Source organism: Brassica napus, chromosome C8 (genome assembly GCF_020379485.1).
Source record: "Brassica napus cultivar Da-Ae chromosome C8, Da-Ae, whole genome shotgun sequence".
Classification (NCBI taxonomy): Eukaryota; Viridiplantae; Streptophyta; class Magnoliopsida; order Brassicales; family Brassicaceae; genus Brassica; species Brassica napus.
Window position 1 is genome coordinate 21,327,889 of NC_063451.1, and position 17,658 is coordinate 21,345,546.

At 33.8% G+C, this 17,658-nt stretch overlaps 1 protein-coding gene and 1 pseudogene across 1 annotated transcript; both read left to right on the top strand.

The window, feature by feature from the left end:
• Window positions 1–3,937: 3,937 nt before the first annotated feature.
• On the top strand, window positions 3,938–7,583 carry LOC106382529 (annotated as a pseudogene).
• A 4,091-nt stretch (window positions 7,584–11,674) lies between these two features.
• Window positions 11,675–13,538, top strand: LOC106382528 (probable serine/threonine-protein kinase PBL20). Its single transcript, XM_022697236.2, has 4 exons — window positions 11,675–12,297; window positions 12,372–12,611; window positions 12,724–12,846; window positions 12,954–13,538. The coding sequence occupies exons 1-4, from the start codon at window positions 11,884–11,886 to the stop codon at window positions 13,365–13,367; spliced, it is 1,191 nt and encodes a 396-aa protein (XP_022552957.1). The 5' UTR covers window positions 11,675–11,883; the 3' UTR covers window positions 13,368–13,538.
• The last annotated feature ends 4,120 nt before the right edge of the window (window positions 13,539–17,658 follow it).

The window sequence follows — 17,658 nt, forward strand, 5'->3', positions numbered from 1 at the left end:
CAGACTTCTTGAGAAGTCTTCTAATGTATTTTATGCTAGAAGATTTCCTACGAAGTCTTCGGGAAGTCTTCCAAAGTCTTCTGCCCAAAGTGGTACAAAAGAATGATGTCAAGTGGAGACCAAACTTATCTATATTGAGGAATGATATCTAGTTCCATGTGTAATATTTTTGTTTATGGCCTGCTTTATGATTTGTATGTGCACTATTTAGTTGTGAATTCTTTTGTAAACTTAAAGAAATGTTAATCAAAAGAATTTTTTTAACTATTCTACCACTCATAACAAAACACAACAACACAAAAAATTAGTCAAATTTACTAAAACTAAAAGAGAAGACTTAAAAAAAAAAATTAGTCAAATTCACAAAAGATCAAACTTGAATTTTAAGTGAAAGTTGAAATTTTTTAAATTTCATGTAAGTTAAAAATTATATCTTATGATCTAAAAAGACACATTAAACCACATGACTTGATATTCTTGAAGTTACTTAACACTTTTGTAAGTTAACACTTATGAGGAAGACTTACAGAAGACTTCTCCGTTTAGCTAGAAACATTATTAAACATCAATGTTTGTAACTTCATAATTATCACTAATTAAGTTATGAATTCGACTCAGTAGTCTCAATATTGACTAATAAACATGAATTAGCAAGAAAATATTAAAATTTCATTTTAATTTTGGATAAATTTGAAGTTTAATAAAGATTTACGTAGAAGTCTTCTGTTAGGTCATTTTTGCAATTGCAAATTTACGAAGGAAGACTTCTTAAGAAGTCTACTCTACAGAAGACATCTTCGGAAGTCTTCCTTTGTAAATATTGGCTTGATTTTGAAATTGAAATTTCTTCGAAATTCCCAGAGAACTTCTAAAAAAATCTTCTCGGATAAACATGGTACTTTTGAATTTGACCGAAGTTGGTCAGAATTTTGATTTTTTGTAGAAGATTTCTACGGAAGTCTACCAGGAGAATACTTCAAAAGAAGTCTTCTCTATGTCTTCCGGAAGTCTTCTCAATGTTGCAAGAAGTCTGCTGGGTTACTTTTGCAATTGACTATATTTGACTTTTCGAGAGAAGACTTCTTTATAAGTCTTCCGTCAGATAACTTCTCTAGAAGTCTTTTCTCGCGGGTAAATGTTTGACCAAAACCCAGAATTAAACTCGAGAAGACTTCTAAAGAAGTCTTAAGAAGTCTTCTCATTGATATTAAATGTTTTACTATTATTTTTCAATATCAAAAGTAACCCATACAGACATCTTCCGGCATTGAGAAGACTTAGGGAAGACTTTCAGAAGACTTCTGTAGAAGTTTTCTCCAGTACAAAAAGTTAAATTTCTGACGAACTTCGGTCAAATTTAAAACTAACCTGTTTATCCGAGAAGATTTCTAAGGAAGTCTTCTCTTAGAATTTCGAAATTTTTTGGTTACAAAGGAAAGTTAGAAGACTTCTAGGGAAGTCTTCTATTAAAAACACACAAAATGTCAATTGCAAAATTAACCTATGCATTGACCACAAGACTTCGAAGTCTTCTTCGTCGAACAGATCTGAAAAATAAAATGTGGTTCGTGATTTCATACCTTGAACTCGTGAGATGACTTGTGTGGTTTCTCCAATCACCCATAACTTCACCACAACAGCTACCTACTCGTTAATCACCAAGAATCGTGAGCTTATGAACCTTACATAATTTGTAATCAAAATCTTCAATTTTTTTGATGAATTTTGAGAGAAAATGTAAGATATGTGGTTTGTGTGGATAGGAAATGAGAAAGGATGATAAAAAAATTGAAACTTTAGGGCACTAACACTCTTAATTTGGTAGTTCATGGTGGTTGAGGTATTGATGTCAATGACAAAGTTGTAAATATTTGGTGAAGGTGAGGATGGTAAGGTAAAAACATTATTTTCGAGAAAAAAAGAAAAAAAAGTAATGGCATTTTCGTGAATAACCAGAACTTCTAGGGTGAATAGGACAAAACAAAGTTTCAAAAAAAACATAGGTTATTTTTGTGTTTGACTTGAAATTTTAAGTCATTTTTGAAAGACCCCTTTAAATTTTTAATAAGTTGATGTATGTTGTGAAATTCATGAATATATATTATTTTCTATATGTAATTATTTTAATTTTATAATTTACAAAATAGTTAATAAATATATCAGGTTATTTTACATTTATTTATTGCTGTAGTAATTATTTAAGAATGTGAATATGTATATATAAACTGTTTTAGAAATGTTGTCTTACTATATAAATTAAAAATGAAAAAATATTCATTCATGATAATAGTTATTATTAATATTTATTCTGAACTTTTATTTTTTTAAAGTAATGGTTCAACTATTATTTTTTTGTAAACTAGGTGATTTTTCCGTGCTCATGCACGGGTATAAATATTTATAAAGTAAATATATTATAATAATTTATTTACATTATAATAATTTATTAATATTTTATTTTAATTTTAATTTATTCTGTTATTTATATTGTAATCAATATACATGGTTTATTTTAAATAAAATTATGTTATTTTAATTAGACGTATAATTGTGGATATATAATATGACTGTTTGATTATTATTTGAATATATTAGATAACATTTACTTTTTCGATTCAACTAAGATATTTTTATATTACATATTAAAATTTTGATTACTTTTGTTATTTTCATGTAGTTTGATTTTTGTCTTAGATTTGTATATATATATATATATATATTAATAAGATTATGTATAATTCAATATATGTTATTTTGAGAATCAAAGAGTGAAACTAAACTAAAGTGTTGATCGATTAAAGTTCCATAAATAAACATAACAATGATACTTAATTGTAATAATTAGTTACTATATTTATAATATTATTTGAGAATTTCGTATTTATTTAATAATTTTTTGAGTCATCTATAGTTTATATGTATAAAAATATTACTACAAATGAAAATTTATTATTTTTTATTTAATATTTGACTTTGTATAAAAAAATTAGATTGATCTAGTTACTCATTTGTGGGTATATTGTGTTACATATGTTCCGTCAAATTCAGTATAACTATTTCTAATCTAATTCAACCAAATCATATTTATTGTATCCATTGCATTAGTTTGGTTTTCATCTTAGATGTGTTTATATATTTATGAATTGACTATTTGTAAATAGCCCAAGGACTATGTTAATTTTATAGGATTTAGTAGTTTTGTATAAGTAAATTTTTAATAGTAAAATTATAGAAATAAAGTGATGATAAGTACAAAATTACATAAAAACATAACTGATACATTCTAAAAAAGAAGATTAATTCTTTACTTTAATATCAAGATTATTTTTCTAGACTTTTCTTTTTATGAAATCACATTAAATATAAAAAATATTTTCGTTTTAAGTTTTATAAATATTTTATTAATCATACTACCTCCGTTCCCGAAAATAAGATGTTTTAGATTTTTTTTTATTGTTTCACAAAGATAGATTTTCTATATTATTAAGGTACTTTTTTATACTTTTGAGGAACATATATTAATTGAGAATATTTGAATTGATTAAATTTCTTGGTGGAAAGTTATTGGAAAGTGTATAATAAAGTAAAAAATAAATTAAATTATAAAAATTTATTAAATTCTTAATAAGCGTGCATACTCTAAAAAATCTTACTTTCAGAAACAGAGAGAGTATATTTTAGTTGAAAAATATAAAAGGGAACATAAAGAAAAAAATATTATATTTTATTCATTAAAGATATCTTAGTTTATGTTATTTAAATTATTTTGTAGTAATTTTAGAAATAGATTGATTTAAATAAAATGTTTAATACTTTTAAAATATATATTATGTTGTTTAAGATATTATATAGGTTATTTGAAAAAAAAAAGAAACCTAAATAAAAAATGAAAAATAAAATAAAATAAATGTTTAATAATGATAATTAGATATATTTGATTCTTGTATCACTAAGGTGGAATTAGTAGTTTATCTCTCTCTCGTGTCCTTATTAGGTTTAGAGTTACATTAGCAGCATTGAATTGGTGAATTAGAATCCCCATTTTAAAAATTGTAATACTTGCCTCTTATTTGTGAACACAATTACATCAGACTAATCAGCTAGCAAGCTACTATTCATGTCCTGTGTTTCTCAGGATTTTGATAGCAGCCCAAATTGAAGCCCAACAATACACGGGCCATGATGGGCCCTTCAGGATTGAAGCTGTCGCTTTCACTGACCGTGAAGAAGGAAAGCTTTTGTCAAAATTGATCGATTTCTCTACAGCAGCTGTTTCGTCTTTCTCTAATGCCATCGTTTAGGTATGGCCCGAGAGCTTTGTTTGCCTTCATTTCACGTCGAAACGCAATCAGGAGTCCGATCACTCGTGCTCAGAGGAGTTGCATATCGAACCAATTTCGTCGATTCGGGTCCCTTTGCGGCGTCGAGAGATGCAGCTACTCTCTTCTTCTTCTTCTTTTGGGTTGATGATGCTAGAAGAGTCTCTTTCGGCGCTGGGAGCGTGTTTCAGAGACGGCATTTTCTGGGATGCGGAGATGGGGAGGAAGGTGGTGGTGAGTTATCCAAGATCTACCAAGAGCGTCGTCTCTTGGGGTAACTTTCATCCCAAGTTAAGTTAGGCTCTTTAATCATCTGCATCTGCCTTCCTTCAATCATCTGGAATTGGAGCTAACTTTGAGAATTCTTGTTTGATGTTTTGTATATCAAACAATGAAAAAGAATGATTCAACTATCTAACTAGCATCTGAGACTGTTAATTTTACAGGATAGAGATCTGCCTTTGTGTTTTCATGCCAAACAACTACGAACTAGTTTTCCAGAAAGATGATAACCTGACGGACCCATTTGTGTTAGTTCGGTTGGTTTTAGATTGAATTTGTGCGAATATTTTAGAAAGTTTTGCTGTGTCAACGCTTTTATGAATGTGACTAATCCTTGATTCTTATTTTTAAGATGCTGTCAACATGGTTGTATGAATGTTTAGATAGTCTTACTTTATCTACTATAGCTCTCTGCCCTCTTCCATGAAATGGCGCCCCTTTTGACAAAACCTGTAACCCTTAAATTTGCTCTTCTGTGGATCAAACAGTGGTTCTGATGATATTACAAAAAAAAAGGCATCTGATTATGCAGGAATGTGGCTTGCCTCTGTGTTTTTCTTGTTTTTATTTAATGACCAACTATGAGTTCATTTCTTAGAAATATGATAATGTGAATTATTCCCTGACTTTGCTGTGTCAGAGATTCTTTATCCTTATTCTTTCTTAGCTACATTTAGAATCCAAAATTGTGGGAAACACATGGGTTGATCTCTAATAGCACAATTATTTGAGGTTCATGATTTAACGCAAAGAAGATTGAATTTCAGGTATTCTCAGGAGCAACTGTTTAATGCAGTTCTAGCCGTAGACTTGTACCACGGGTTTGTTCCTTGGTGTCAACGCTCCGAGGTTCTTAAAGAATATCCAGATGGGTAGTTTCGATGCAGAACTTGAGATTGGTTTCAAGTTTCTTGTTGAGAGTTACATTTCTCATGTAGAGTTCGAAAGGCCAAAATGGATCAAGGTACGGACTTGTTTTTTTTTTCCAGCTTTCTGTTTGTTGAATTTGAGAGTGTAATGAATCTTACGACATGATTTGAATCCGTTTTTTGCAGACAACAGCGAGGGACACAGGCCTGTTTGATCATTTGATAAACCTCTGGCAATTTAAGCCAGGACCCATTCCAGGAACCTGCGACCTTTCTATCCTTGTCGATTTCAAGTTCAACTCACCTCTCTATCGCCAGGTAAAAACTACTTCACAAAGCCTCTGCACTTCTTTTAGCCTACAAGAAATCAACAAGATTTCTTTGTTCATGATTGAGACTTGTAAGTTGTTAACAATCTACAGAAAAATATATGGTTCCTTTGGTCATCTAAAGATTGAAACTTGATAGCTGTTATAGTAAGAAAATAATCAAAGATATCTGCAAAAAAGGAAAAAAAAAAGATTATTTCTTTTATTGGTTACTCAGAAGGTGAATATTGATTATAGACTTATAGTACTTTGAAAGAATGTCTCTTTCTTTTTTTTTATTGAAGGTGGCTTCGATGTTCTTTAAGGAGGTAGCAACAAGACTCATGGGGGCATTTAGTGACCGATGCAGATTAGTGTATGGTCCAGGAGTTCGAGTGGATGAAAACGCATTTGAGCAAAGAGCTTGAGATAGAAGTATCAACATGAGGTTAGTTTACATCTTGTTTGGTTGGTAGAGAGCGATTACGCTATAGCTTGTTTCATTTTTTTATGTTCATATATGAATGCTTTTGCATAAGAAGATTAGACACATTGTTTGTTTAATGTAAAAGCTGAAAATAAATACATCCATATTTCTCGTCTTTTGGGAGTCACTTTTCTTTTCATTCAAACAACAGTATTTTTGGTGTAGATATTTGATGATGACACCACACATGCAAACGTATGTGAATGACATAACTTGTTGGATTACGCTTTCAAAAATTAGTGGGGAATTCAATTAGATGCAAAAGTCTTAGACGGTTTGGAAAAGTCTTAAATTTGCCTAAGTCCAGTCAAAATCTAGTCAAAAGTGCATTAACCATTGAACTCAAATAAAGTCATATTTTCTTAGTGTGGTGTGTTAGTCTCTGCCTTAAACCAATGTCACATTCGGTTTTATGGATGTTCTAAGTATGTGGTTTAAATACATCTTAGTTCTCGAAAAGAAAAGAAAATCACACTCAATCCACTTACAACTAGCCTCATTTCATTCTGAGATTTTTTATCTAAAAGAAAATTTATTCTCAATGCAGTATTCTAAATTAAAAGTTTATATCTTTATTAGTTTAACCTAATGAGGAAAAAAATATAATAGAGATTTACTTTTTCAGTCATATTTGCCGGTATGTACTATATAGAGTTTTACTTGAAAAATACAAACGATATGATTGTATTAATGAAATGAAAATTTTCTTAAGCTATGTAAAAAATTAGGTGACGGAGAATAGTTTGTTTATTATAGAATCAATTTCAATGTTAAGAATCAATTTCTTAAGCTATTCTTTACCAAAATAGTTTGTTTATTTTGGCCAGAGATGGTCAGGTTTCTACTCTTTAACAAGTGAGTTGGAACTGTTACATCTCTGGTAAAGAAAACAGAGAGAAGGAAATCCCTTTTGATGGTTTCCATCTTTTGGTCTGAAATTCTCTCTAAAGGTGTACATCGTTTGCTTGGTCATCTGAATCTGTGATGGCATGGGTTACATCTGTCCCCCACAACTGAATAATCAATCTCCTGTTAAGCCTTTTTTCAAAAAAAAAATTTCAATGTTGACGGAGTGAGTGATGCATTTTGTTGGAAGGTGAAGAGAAGAATAAGAGAACGTAAGAGCATCTTCCTTGCTAATACGAGAAACTATTGTAAGGATATCTCATGGTTTAGAATCGGGTCCGATTGGTAGTGGCCGTAGCTTAAAAAATTTTGTTGTAAAAAAAAATTTGTAGATTTTTTTTGTTGTGGCTTTAGATTTCGTTTTATGGAAACATTTTATTTTATGGAAAGCTCCCAAAAATTGCTATGAATTTTTGGTTCTACAAAGCATCTGTACAGATGTATGTTATTTCAAAAACTGTGATTTTGAAATTTTTTTAAAGCTTGATTAATGTGAATTTAGTACTGTAAAATAAATGGAGCTGTGGACAACATTTACAGCAAATACCAATCACACTCTTATTATTATTATTTTTTTGACATCGAAAATAGAAATCTAAAGCAACTAGTTCGCAGCCTCTTAGCCAGCATAAGGAGTTAGCCAGGTGCAAAGCAGCTTACGAAGGGGGTGACAAAGACTCGTGATCTTCCTCCTTTTGCAAGGGAGTCAGCACGGACGTTCATCGTTCTTGGGATGTATACTATAGAGAACTGAGTGAATTCTGTAGAAAGAGCTTTAATCTCATCTATCTTAGGTGCCATTGAGGGCCAGTCTTCATCCTCTTCGATGAGTTTGATCAGTTGGTTGCAGTCTGTCTCAAATCGTATCTCTCTGTTTCCATGTTTCAAAACCTCTTGCATAGCCCACATCAGTCCCTCTCCTTCTGCATGAAGAGTCGACACAGCATGTCTTCTTCCTTGCGCTCCAAACAAGACCGGGGTACCTTCGTCAAGCAGTATGAAGCCCAATCCAGCCATGTCCTTCTCATCTATCCAAGACGCATCCGTTTGGCATCTCCATCGAGTTGAGCGGGTCGTCTGTGTTGCACTGGTCTTTGTTCTCTGTTGTTCCATTGCTTCTCTTTCTGGCTCCACTTCTACTCTCTGCGCTAACATCCAGCTTTCGGCTTCCTTGACTGCTATTTGGAGTGTCCATTGGTGTTATATCCTTATTTTTGAAGAATTTTTCATTACGTGCTTTCCAAATATACCAAGCAATCCAAGGAAATGCACCCAACATATCAGAGCTCACTCCATTGGCCTTTGCACGTAGGAGTAGAAAGTCCATGTTTGCGTACAGGGAATCGCACGGGAAAACCCTCGGAAGAGATGGTATCGCGGATAACGCCCAGCATTGTAGCGCAGGCGGGCACTCGAAGAGAGTATGGTTGATAGACTCGTTGTCTGCACCGCACCAGACACATATGCTATCTCGAGCACAATGCCTTTTGTTCAGTTGTTTCGCTGTAGCCATGTATCCTGCTGTAGCTTGCCATAGAAAGTGTTTGAGCTTTCTCGGAGCCTTGATCTTCCATATCACACTCTTTAGTCCTATCGTGCTTGGTTCTCTTGTTTCGGGGTTGTTTGCTGTGGAATAGAGTTCATGTGCTACTTCGTAGCCCGTCTTAACCGTGTATAGCCCCGATTTTGAGAAGTCCCAGCAGTAACTGTCCGACCGACCAGTACGGCTTAGTCGAAGCGATGTTATTCTTGGTATGTCTGCTGTTGCTACAAACTCGTTCAATAAATCCAGGTTCCATGAGAAGTTCTGTTAGTCGATGAGGTGGTGAACACGGAGGCTTTCATCACGATAGCTTGTAGCAGATAGTGGGGGCCTCGCTGGGTTTGTCGGGAGCCATGGTTCATCCCAAACCTTAGTATCATGTCCGTTTCCAATCTTCTTCCTGAGCCCCTTTCGGAGGACTTCCTTCGATGCCAATATACTGCGCCATCCGTAAAAGGGATTGTTTGCCCGATCGACTTGCATTGGGGTAGTGTGTCTATAGTATCTTCCTTTAAGGACTCGAGCTAAGAATGAATTTGGATACTTTAACAATCTCCACAACTGTTTTGCTAGTAAGGCAAGATTAAACTCGTGAAAATCACGGAAGCCAAGTCCTCCTTTTTCCATTGGCACGCTGATTTTATCACATGCTACCCAGTGGAGGTCTCGTCCATCTTGTCACACTCTTATTATTTATAGGGTTTTCTGCAAAAAAAACCTCAATGTAGTTTTTTTTGCAAATTAATCCGCGAACTCAAAAACCTACGGATCAACCCTCCAAGTGCATGTCAAACCGCAATATAACCCTCGGCCGTATATATGTGTATTTGACTGTGTATAATTTTAACATTTTTCAATACTACGTCGTTTTGACACTAATTTTTTAAAGAAACACAGGGTTCGAACATTGAACCTTAAACACTATATGCATGCTACGTAACCATCTCGGCCATCAGATATATTTGTTTACTTAACAAACACAATTATATAGATTTCTAAATTCATTCCGAAATGTCCTTGTTTCTTCTTCTTCCCTTGGACATGGGAGTTTGAATAATGAAGGTGGGGTGATCCATAAAAGCGCAGCATATATTTCATTTTTCTATCTACATGGGCGCGTATCATATCTTTCTTCTTTGCTCTGGCCACGATAACACTCGAAGAAGAATGTGGAGATGAGCCGGAAACCCGAATCCCATTCTGATTGTTGTTCAAAACATGTGAGATAATAACTATAAGGAAAGAAAATCGAAAAATAAATAAATGCTTGTGTAACAATCAAAGGATCACCCCACCTTCATTACGCATTTACGCTAGCTCACATGTCCAAGAGAAGAAGAAGAAACAAGGTCATTTCAGAATGAATTTAGAAATCTATATAATTGCGTTTGTCAAATAAACAAATATATTTGTTGGCCGAGATGGTTATATTGCATGCACATAGTGTTTAAGGTTCAAGGTTCAAACCCCGTGTTCAACAATTTTTTTTTTCATTAAAAAATTAGTGCCAAAACAACGTAGTATTAAAAAATGTTAAACTTATACATAATCAAATACACATATATACGGTCGAGAGTTATATTGCGGTTTGACTGACACTTGGAGGGTTGACCCGTAGGTTTTTGAGTTCGCGGATTAATTTGCAAAACAAAACCACATTGAAGTTTTTTTTCGCAGAAAACCCTTATTTATATTGTCATTTTAATTAGTTTTTAAGAACCCCTCTGCATGTTTAGGAATGAGGGTGCTTTAAGAAACGGAAGTGGAGATGCGTTTTTCTTTTATGAAAATTTTCTTCATGATTTTCCCAAATGATCAAAATCACATGGTTTTAAAGTCATACTTTGATGGAATTTCGTCAAACTTTGATGGAATTTCTTTTCTTTTTCAATTTAAATTTGTTTTACAAAACTAAGGAGTGCTACATAGCCGTGTTATTGAGGTTTCTTAATATCGATAATAAAATTGATATAAAACTCTGTCATTATAACATATACCTACAAAATTCGAAGTTAAAAGGTCCAAAAAATAGTAAAATTTGACTTGGCAACAACTACGCATAACTATGAGTTTCTTAATAAATGCTATGAGTCTATGACCCAATCCAATAAATACATTGATATCATTGACTTGACAATTATCACACGCTTCTATATAGTTTCACTTTCATGAACTTGTAAGCCTATAGCTTATTTAATCAAAGCTATCACCACTATCTACCTTCCTAATTTTTGAATTGGGATTATACGTACAATAATTGATATTTAGATGCCCTTTCCTAAATTCTTTTCATGCAACACAAAATAGAAACGAACAACATCTTAATGTATAGACGCAAAATCAGTCATAGTATTCTTTTAGTAAAACATTGAAGAAACATAGGCAAAGAGAAGTATGAGTTTGGTTTGGTCTCTGTCTTAGTGTCTATCTATAAATAATTTGGTTTGGTCGCGGTTAAGTCAAATATGAAATAACTCTGGTCCTCTCTGTTTACTATTTGTTTCTTTTGCTTTTTCTACGTAGCCGATTTATTGATTTATTTATAGACAATTCTATCACACAGTCATTTTTAAGTTTTTATCGCAAAAATAGAATTAAAAAAATGATTAAAATAGTCCAATTTTATTTTGAAATTTTTAATTTTTATTTTTTAAAATTTAAAACTCTACCTTTTAACTCTCGATTAGTTAACTATAAGGTAAAAATACATTTTTACCTATTAATAAAATTTATTTTGGCAATTTTTTTCATTAAGACTATTTTTTTGACAAAAATTTAAAAATAGCTATCCTGGAAAATTTCTCTCTTTTTCATTTTCTTGTTAATAAAAGAACTCTGTAATCTTCATAAAGCAGAATCTTACATTTTCTGTCCATCTACTTGTGTTACCATAGATAGAAAAGTTTCAGTCTGTTACTTAACTCTTTACTTTTTCTCGTTTTCACATTTCTTTGTCCTCTCTTTGTGTTCATACACATCTACTCTTCCACTGATTGGGTGACTCATTTCTTCCAAAACCCATTTTAGGGTTCCCTCATATAAAGTAATCTCATCTGGCTTTTCTTGTCTCTCTCCTTGAGTTTTCTTACAAAGTGTCTTGCTTTGCTTTATATTTGTATATAAGAGGTTTACGCAATAAAAATACAAAATCAAGAAGAAAAAGGAGAACATGAATTGTCTGTTCATGTTCAAGTCGAAGAAACCTAAATCAAGAAGAGATCTCAAGAAAGAAAACAAAGACAAAAGAGGAAGAGAACTATTACAAAAGTCAGCTCCAGATTTATCAACAACAAGAAAGAACCAAACGTCCTCTACTTCGTTAAGCCTCCCAACACCAAGATCTCTGCCGTCTCCAACAAGTATAAGAGAATTGTACACAGAAAGGCAGCAAAATCGAAACCTGAGGGTTTTCTCTTACAAGGAACTCAGTGAAGCCACGTGTGGGTTTGACAGAAAGTTTCAGATAGGGGAAGGTGGGTTTGGTAATGTTTATAAAGCCACCATTAACAATCCCACCGGTGGAGATTCTTATTCTGTTCCACATACCGTCGCCGTTAAGAGACTCAAAAAACAAAGTCAACAGGTATATAACTTACATTTATGCAGAAAGATAGAGTTCGATCTTTGATAGTATAGATCCTCTGTTTGTAATGAAAGGGGCACAAGCAATGGCTTGCTGAGGTTCAGTTATTAGGCGTTGTTAATCACCCAAACGTAGTGAAGCTCTTAGGATATTGCTCAGAGGACACAGAGAGGCTTTTGGTTTATGAGTTAATGTCTAATCTAAGCTTAGAGGATCATCTCTTCACTAGAAGAACCCCAACTTTGCCGTGGAAACAAAGGCTTGAGATCATGCTAGGTGCAGCTCAAGGATTGGCTTATTTGCATGAAATCCAGGTGATTTTGAATCCACAAAAAAAAAAAAAAAACTGGTTTTACATTAGACCTCTCTAATTTTTTTTAATTTAAAATTAGGTATTAATAAGATACATGTTTTTTTTTTGCCAAGGTAATATACAGAGACTTCAAATCATCAAACGTGCTTTTGGACGATGATTTTAATCCGAAATTATCAGATTTTGGTCTGGCAAGAGAAGGTCCCGAAGGAGACAATACTCATGTTACAACCGTAGTACGTAACATTTCTCATATCTAGCTTACAAATTCGATATATTATTAGTTGCTTCTTTCACAAGTAACAACTTCCTCTTCTTCATTTTTTCATGAATCTCTCAAAAGAGAGTTGGAACCGACGGCTATGCGGCTCCGGAGTACGTAGAAACCGGACATCTCAGGAAACACAGCGATGTATATAGCTTTGGGGTTGTTCTGTACGAGATCATCACTGGTCGTCGAACAATCGAGAGAATGAAACCTTCGGCTGAAAAGATTCTTCTAGACTGGGTCAAACTATATCCAGTTAATAGCAAAAGCTTTAGAGTGATCGTTGACTCGAAGCTACAAAGCAAGTATCCAGTTGCTTTGGTCAGCAGAGTGGCTAAACTGGCTGATCTTTGTCTGAAGAAGAACGATACAGAGAGGCCCACCATGGCTTTTGTCGTTGAAAGTCTTAGTAAGATCATTGAAGAATCAAATACCGGAGATATGAGAAGTTCTATTAGAGAATCTACCAGAGGGGTTATGAGAGCATAGATGATTATCTTTCTTTAGAGTAGTGGAGAATAATTATGGTTTCTTTGCCTTATTTTCAAAACAAAATGATGTGGTTAATGTGCATAAATATGAAGGGTGAGAGAAGTCCAAGTAGTACTGTAGTAATGCTAAGCCAACTATAAGTTATAACAAAAGAGTTTCGTTAACAAATTGCTTTTGGAGTAAACTAAGATGTATTTTTAAACCACGTACGTTCATACAATCAAACAAAGACTGACACAAGTGCAGGGTATGTAAAGTATAGAGGGTCAGCTGACCCCAATAAATTTTATATCAGCAACTATATTTTTTATCCACACTTTTAAAACTTAAAATCATTTTGATAAAAAAAAATTAGTTTAATAGAAATATAGTATGTGTTACCTTTTCAATAGTTACACCGATTTTTTGTTTTTTAGTTTTTATAAGAAAAACGTTTTGTTTTATTTTGGGCTAAAATTATTGTTTTTTTTATGGGATGAAATGTTAAATTTATTAACAATCAATGGAATGAATAGTTATGTACATGTGAGACAAAAATAACTAAAGCCTAAGTATGTGTGCTAAACCAGAGTTGCATCAATCCCCGCAGGCGTGGCTTCTCCAAGTATTTTACCGATGATATGCGATTCCTCACTGTTTTCCCAGTCAACTTCGCTAGCTGAGTTACTTGTCTAGGCTTCTTGAGATGTTTCCTGTCATTTCCCTTCCTCCAAATCATGTAGATTGTCGTCTGGAAGGTAATTCTCAAAAGAATATAAACAAACCGATCAAACCCATGAGTTGTTAGATGCACAAGAGTACTCTCCCAGTCCGGGTCAGGAGGGCGACCTAACAATGTACCAATCACCTCTATCCAAAGGGTATAGGTATATGGGCAAGCAAAGAAGAGATGATCCCTTGATTCATTTGGTTCCCCACAAAATAGACACCCTTGAACAAGTCCCCAAGTACGCATGCGATCGCCCGTTGACAACCTGTCCCTTATAGCGAGCCAGGTGATGAAAGCAAACCTTGGAACACCCAGCGGAAACCAAACCACCTTACTCCATGGTACTGCTGGACTGTGAAAACGGATTTGTTGCCATGTCTCAAAGGTAGGGAAGCTTTTACCAAAATCAGTATCATTCCTCCTCCATAGAACGACGTCCTAGCCCAATTGATCTTAATCTGTGGTTTTCGATTGCCTGAGTAAGGTCCTTCATATGTCTATCACGACATCTCCTGAACCTCCAGAGATCCTCATTCCTCACATCACAAACCAAGGCTGATCTCGCTACACCAAGCTTTTGGGTACCAATTTCTCCAACAACTTCTATCAATCTGCCCAACGGATGCCATAGATCAATCCAGAACCTCACATTCTGTCCACTGTGAACTTCCATTCTGATAAACTGCTTTGCAGTGGCCCTCAACTGCAGTAGTTTTCGCCAAACCCAGGATCCTAAACTAGTATCCTTAATATCCCAGAAAGACTCTTGCGCAGGAGGTAGGTTTTCACCCAATCCACCCAAAGAGAGCTATTACCATCAAACAAACGCTATATTAGCTTAAGAGAGAATACAGTGGACTTCGCAGTGTTTATGCATAGACCTGATACTGTAGCAAATTCGTTAAAGACTTCAATAGTACCTTTCAATGACGAAGGAGTTCCATCTGTGAATACCATAATATCATCAGCGAAGCTGAGATGTGTCAACTTAAGTGACGTACAAAGTGACGTAAAAAATTATTGAATTTTTTATAACCTATTAACGTAATATATAATTGGTACAACTAAATAAAAATATTATTAGTAGTTTAGAAAACAAATTCATTGCAAGAAGTTTACAAAAAACAAAAAAAAAAAAAAGAGAACGGATTCAATATGTTTTACTAGGATTTATTGATGGTAGAATAAGTAATCAATAGTTTCATATATATTCTAGTCGTGCTATAATTCGTTTTGGTTAAATCATAACCAGAATTCTTCGGTATACCTTTGTCTTGAATCTATACTATTCAAAGAGAAAGATTCTTAGAAAATCTACTTATGAAAGATTTTTGCATCTATTCATTTTTAGTTCTACCTATTAAATACAACCAAATACTATAACTAACCTTTATTATAGCATTTTTATTACTACTAGAGGGTTTTCCAGGCTACGCCCGGATTTTTTTCCTATAATATTACTAAATTGACCTTAACTTGCGTTTTACTATTTTGAGATGGTAATTTCGGGTGGAATTGTGTTGTAACTCTTTGTTGTTGATGTTTTTTGGATTCAACTGTTGTTATATTATTAGTCGTTTGATTCAGCATAATGTATTGCATATTTTGGGAGAAATTATTTTATTTATTTAATTAAATTTTAAATTATTTCAGATAACATGGTTAATTAAAGTAAATTTATATTTTTTGGTAGTTTTTATTTTAAGAAAGTGTAAGTAATTTTTTTGTTGTAGAATTAACCATAGAATTTTTGTTTTAGTGTGATGCAGTGATCAGTTTTTCTTTCCTAAACTAAAGTAAGTTTGAATAATATATTGTGTTGAGGCAGTAGCCAATGAGCAAGTTGATCTTGAAGAGAATGCCCCTACGAAAGCACGTGTGGGAAGTCCCACACTGGCGCCCAAACAACCACGATTAGTCTTGATATGTTTTTGTTTCGCATCTTTCAGCTACGCTTATGTCTTTTTACTTTTTTTTTTTAAAAGCCCTACGGGTCGTCGTTGTTTTTATTTCTATTATTAATGCAAATCTTTTCCGCCTAAAGATAACCACAATGTGCTCTGTTTATATATGTCGTAATCATCATGCAGCCTTTATTGTAACGTTCGAACACGCCAACGCTTGCAAAGCTTATAAAACATACAGTAGTGTGAGTTTTAAATTACAACAAAATTAAGATTACGGCTGAATTACTTAGCATGTAATTTTGAAATCTTTCAAATTTATTAATGTACAATTACCCTAAATTTCATGGTCATAATAAATCGGTTTTTTGGTGACGTTGGAATGTCTAATTTACCAAACTGCCATCCAAGTTCAGGGGATGATATACCAAAGCATGAATTAGTAATAGTATTTTACCGTAAACATGTATTATATTAGTACATGACAGTTTAGTATAAACAAAATAAATTATTAGAATAAGCTCGGTTTAACAAATATTCCAGTATATTAGTTCATAGTCACAGACTTGTCACTGTTATCATGCGAAGACAGAACAGTAAGAATGTGGTTAACATTCTCAGAAACTAATGGGAGGCTTGCCCGTCAGCAACGAAAACTCATCCGGTCACAGAGAAGTTGCAAACCTCCAAACCAAGACATACAATACCACCAAACCTAACAGAGTAAAACTGAAACAGATTGAATTCAAATAAAAAACAACAGCCAAATTCGTGAAAGCTTCAAATCCAACAAAACTAAAATGTTCAAACATCAAACTTAAGGTAAAAAACATTAAGTAGAGACAACATAGATTATAAGAAAGATAGTTTAATGTTACAAAAACAAAATCTGAGATTAAAAAAAAAAAACAAAGCATAGAGTTTAGTAACCATAAAAACCAACACTTAACACATCCTAGCCACTTCTGGCTCGCTTGGGATATTCTGCCTCAACATTATCAGCAACCCTCTTCACACTCCCAAAGCATGTGGAAGGATCATCATCAGCAACTTCCTTCTGCAAAGTTTCATGTGCGTTTGGTACAGCCAATTTCCTTCTAGATTGGCTTTAACTTCTGGAACTTCTGGAGTGAGCACCTTTGTCACAGTCAAAGCTTGGGTCTTGCCAGTCACATTGTGATCTGACACCTTCACAACGAATTTGCGAGTCTATAAGAGCTTGAGGTACTGGAACCAAGTGATCATCTCCTACATTCTCATTGGCCTAACATACGGTAATCAATTGTCACTATATACCTCTAATTATCTTGGAAAATACAGTTTTAAATAACAAAGGCACACAGGTTTGTAATTACCTCGAAATACTTCTCAACCAACTCAGAAGCTTTCTTTCCAGATAACTCATGTCCAACACCACCAAGGAGCACAAAAGACGCTTGATCATCATTATCATACACGGAGATCTTGGCCAGGTACCTGTGTCATGAGCAAAGTAAGAATGGTGCATTGAAGTATGAGTTTAAGTAGATCTGAGTCACTTACTGTGCAACACCAACAATATTGGTTTCCCACATTTCTTACACATAAGGCTAGTAGGCCCTTTGGTTGCCTTAGTGTGGCACCCACCACAGCCTATGTAATACCATGATGAACCGTGCGCAACATCACCAATCGT

Excerpts from the sequence above, each read along its gene's own strand:
- LOC106382528 (XM_022697236.2), top strand. The coding sequence starts at position 11,884 with ATGAATTGTCTGTTCATGTTCAAGTCGAAGAAACCTAAATCAAGAAGA. Across the intron at positions 12,612-12,723 it reads CTTATTTGCATGAAATCCAG|GTAATATACAGAGACTTCAA; the intron begins GTGATTTTGAAT and ends TTTTTTGCCAAG. Across the intron at positions 12,847-12,953 it reads ATACTCATGTTACAACCGTA|AGAGTTGGAACCGACGGCTA; the intron begins GTACGTAACATT and ends ATCTCTCAAAAG.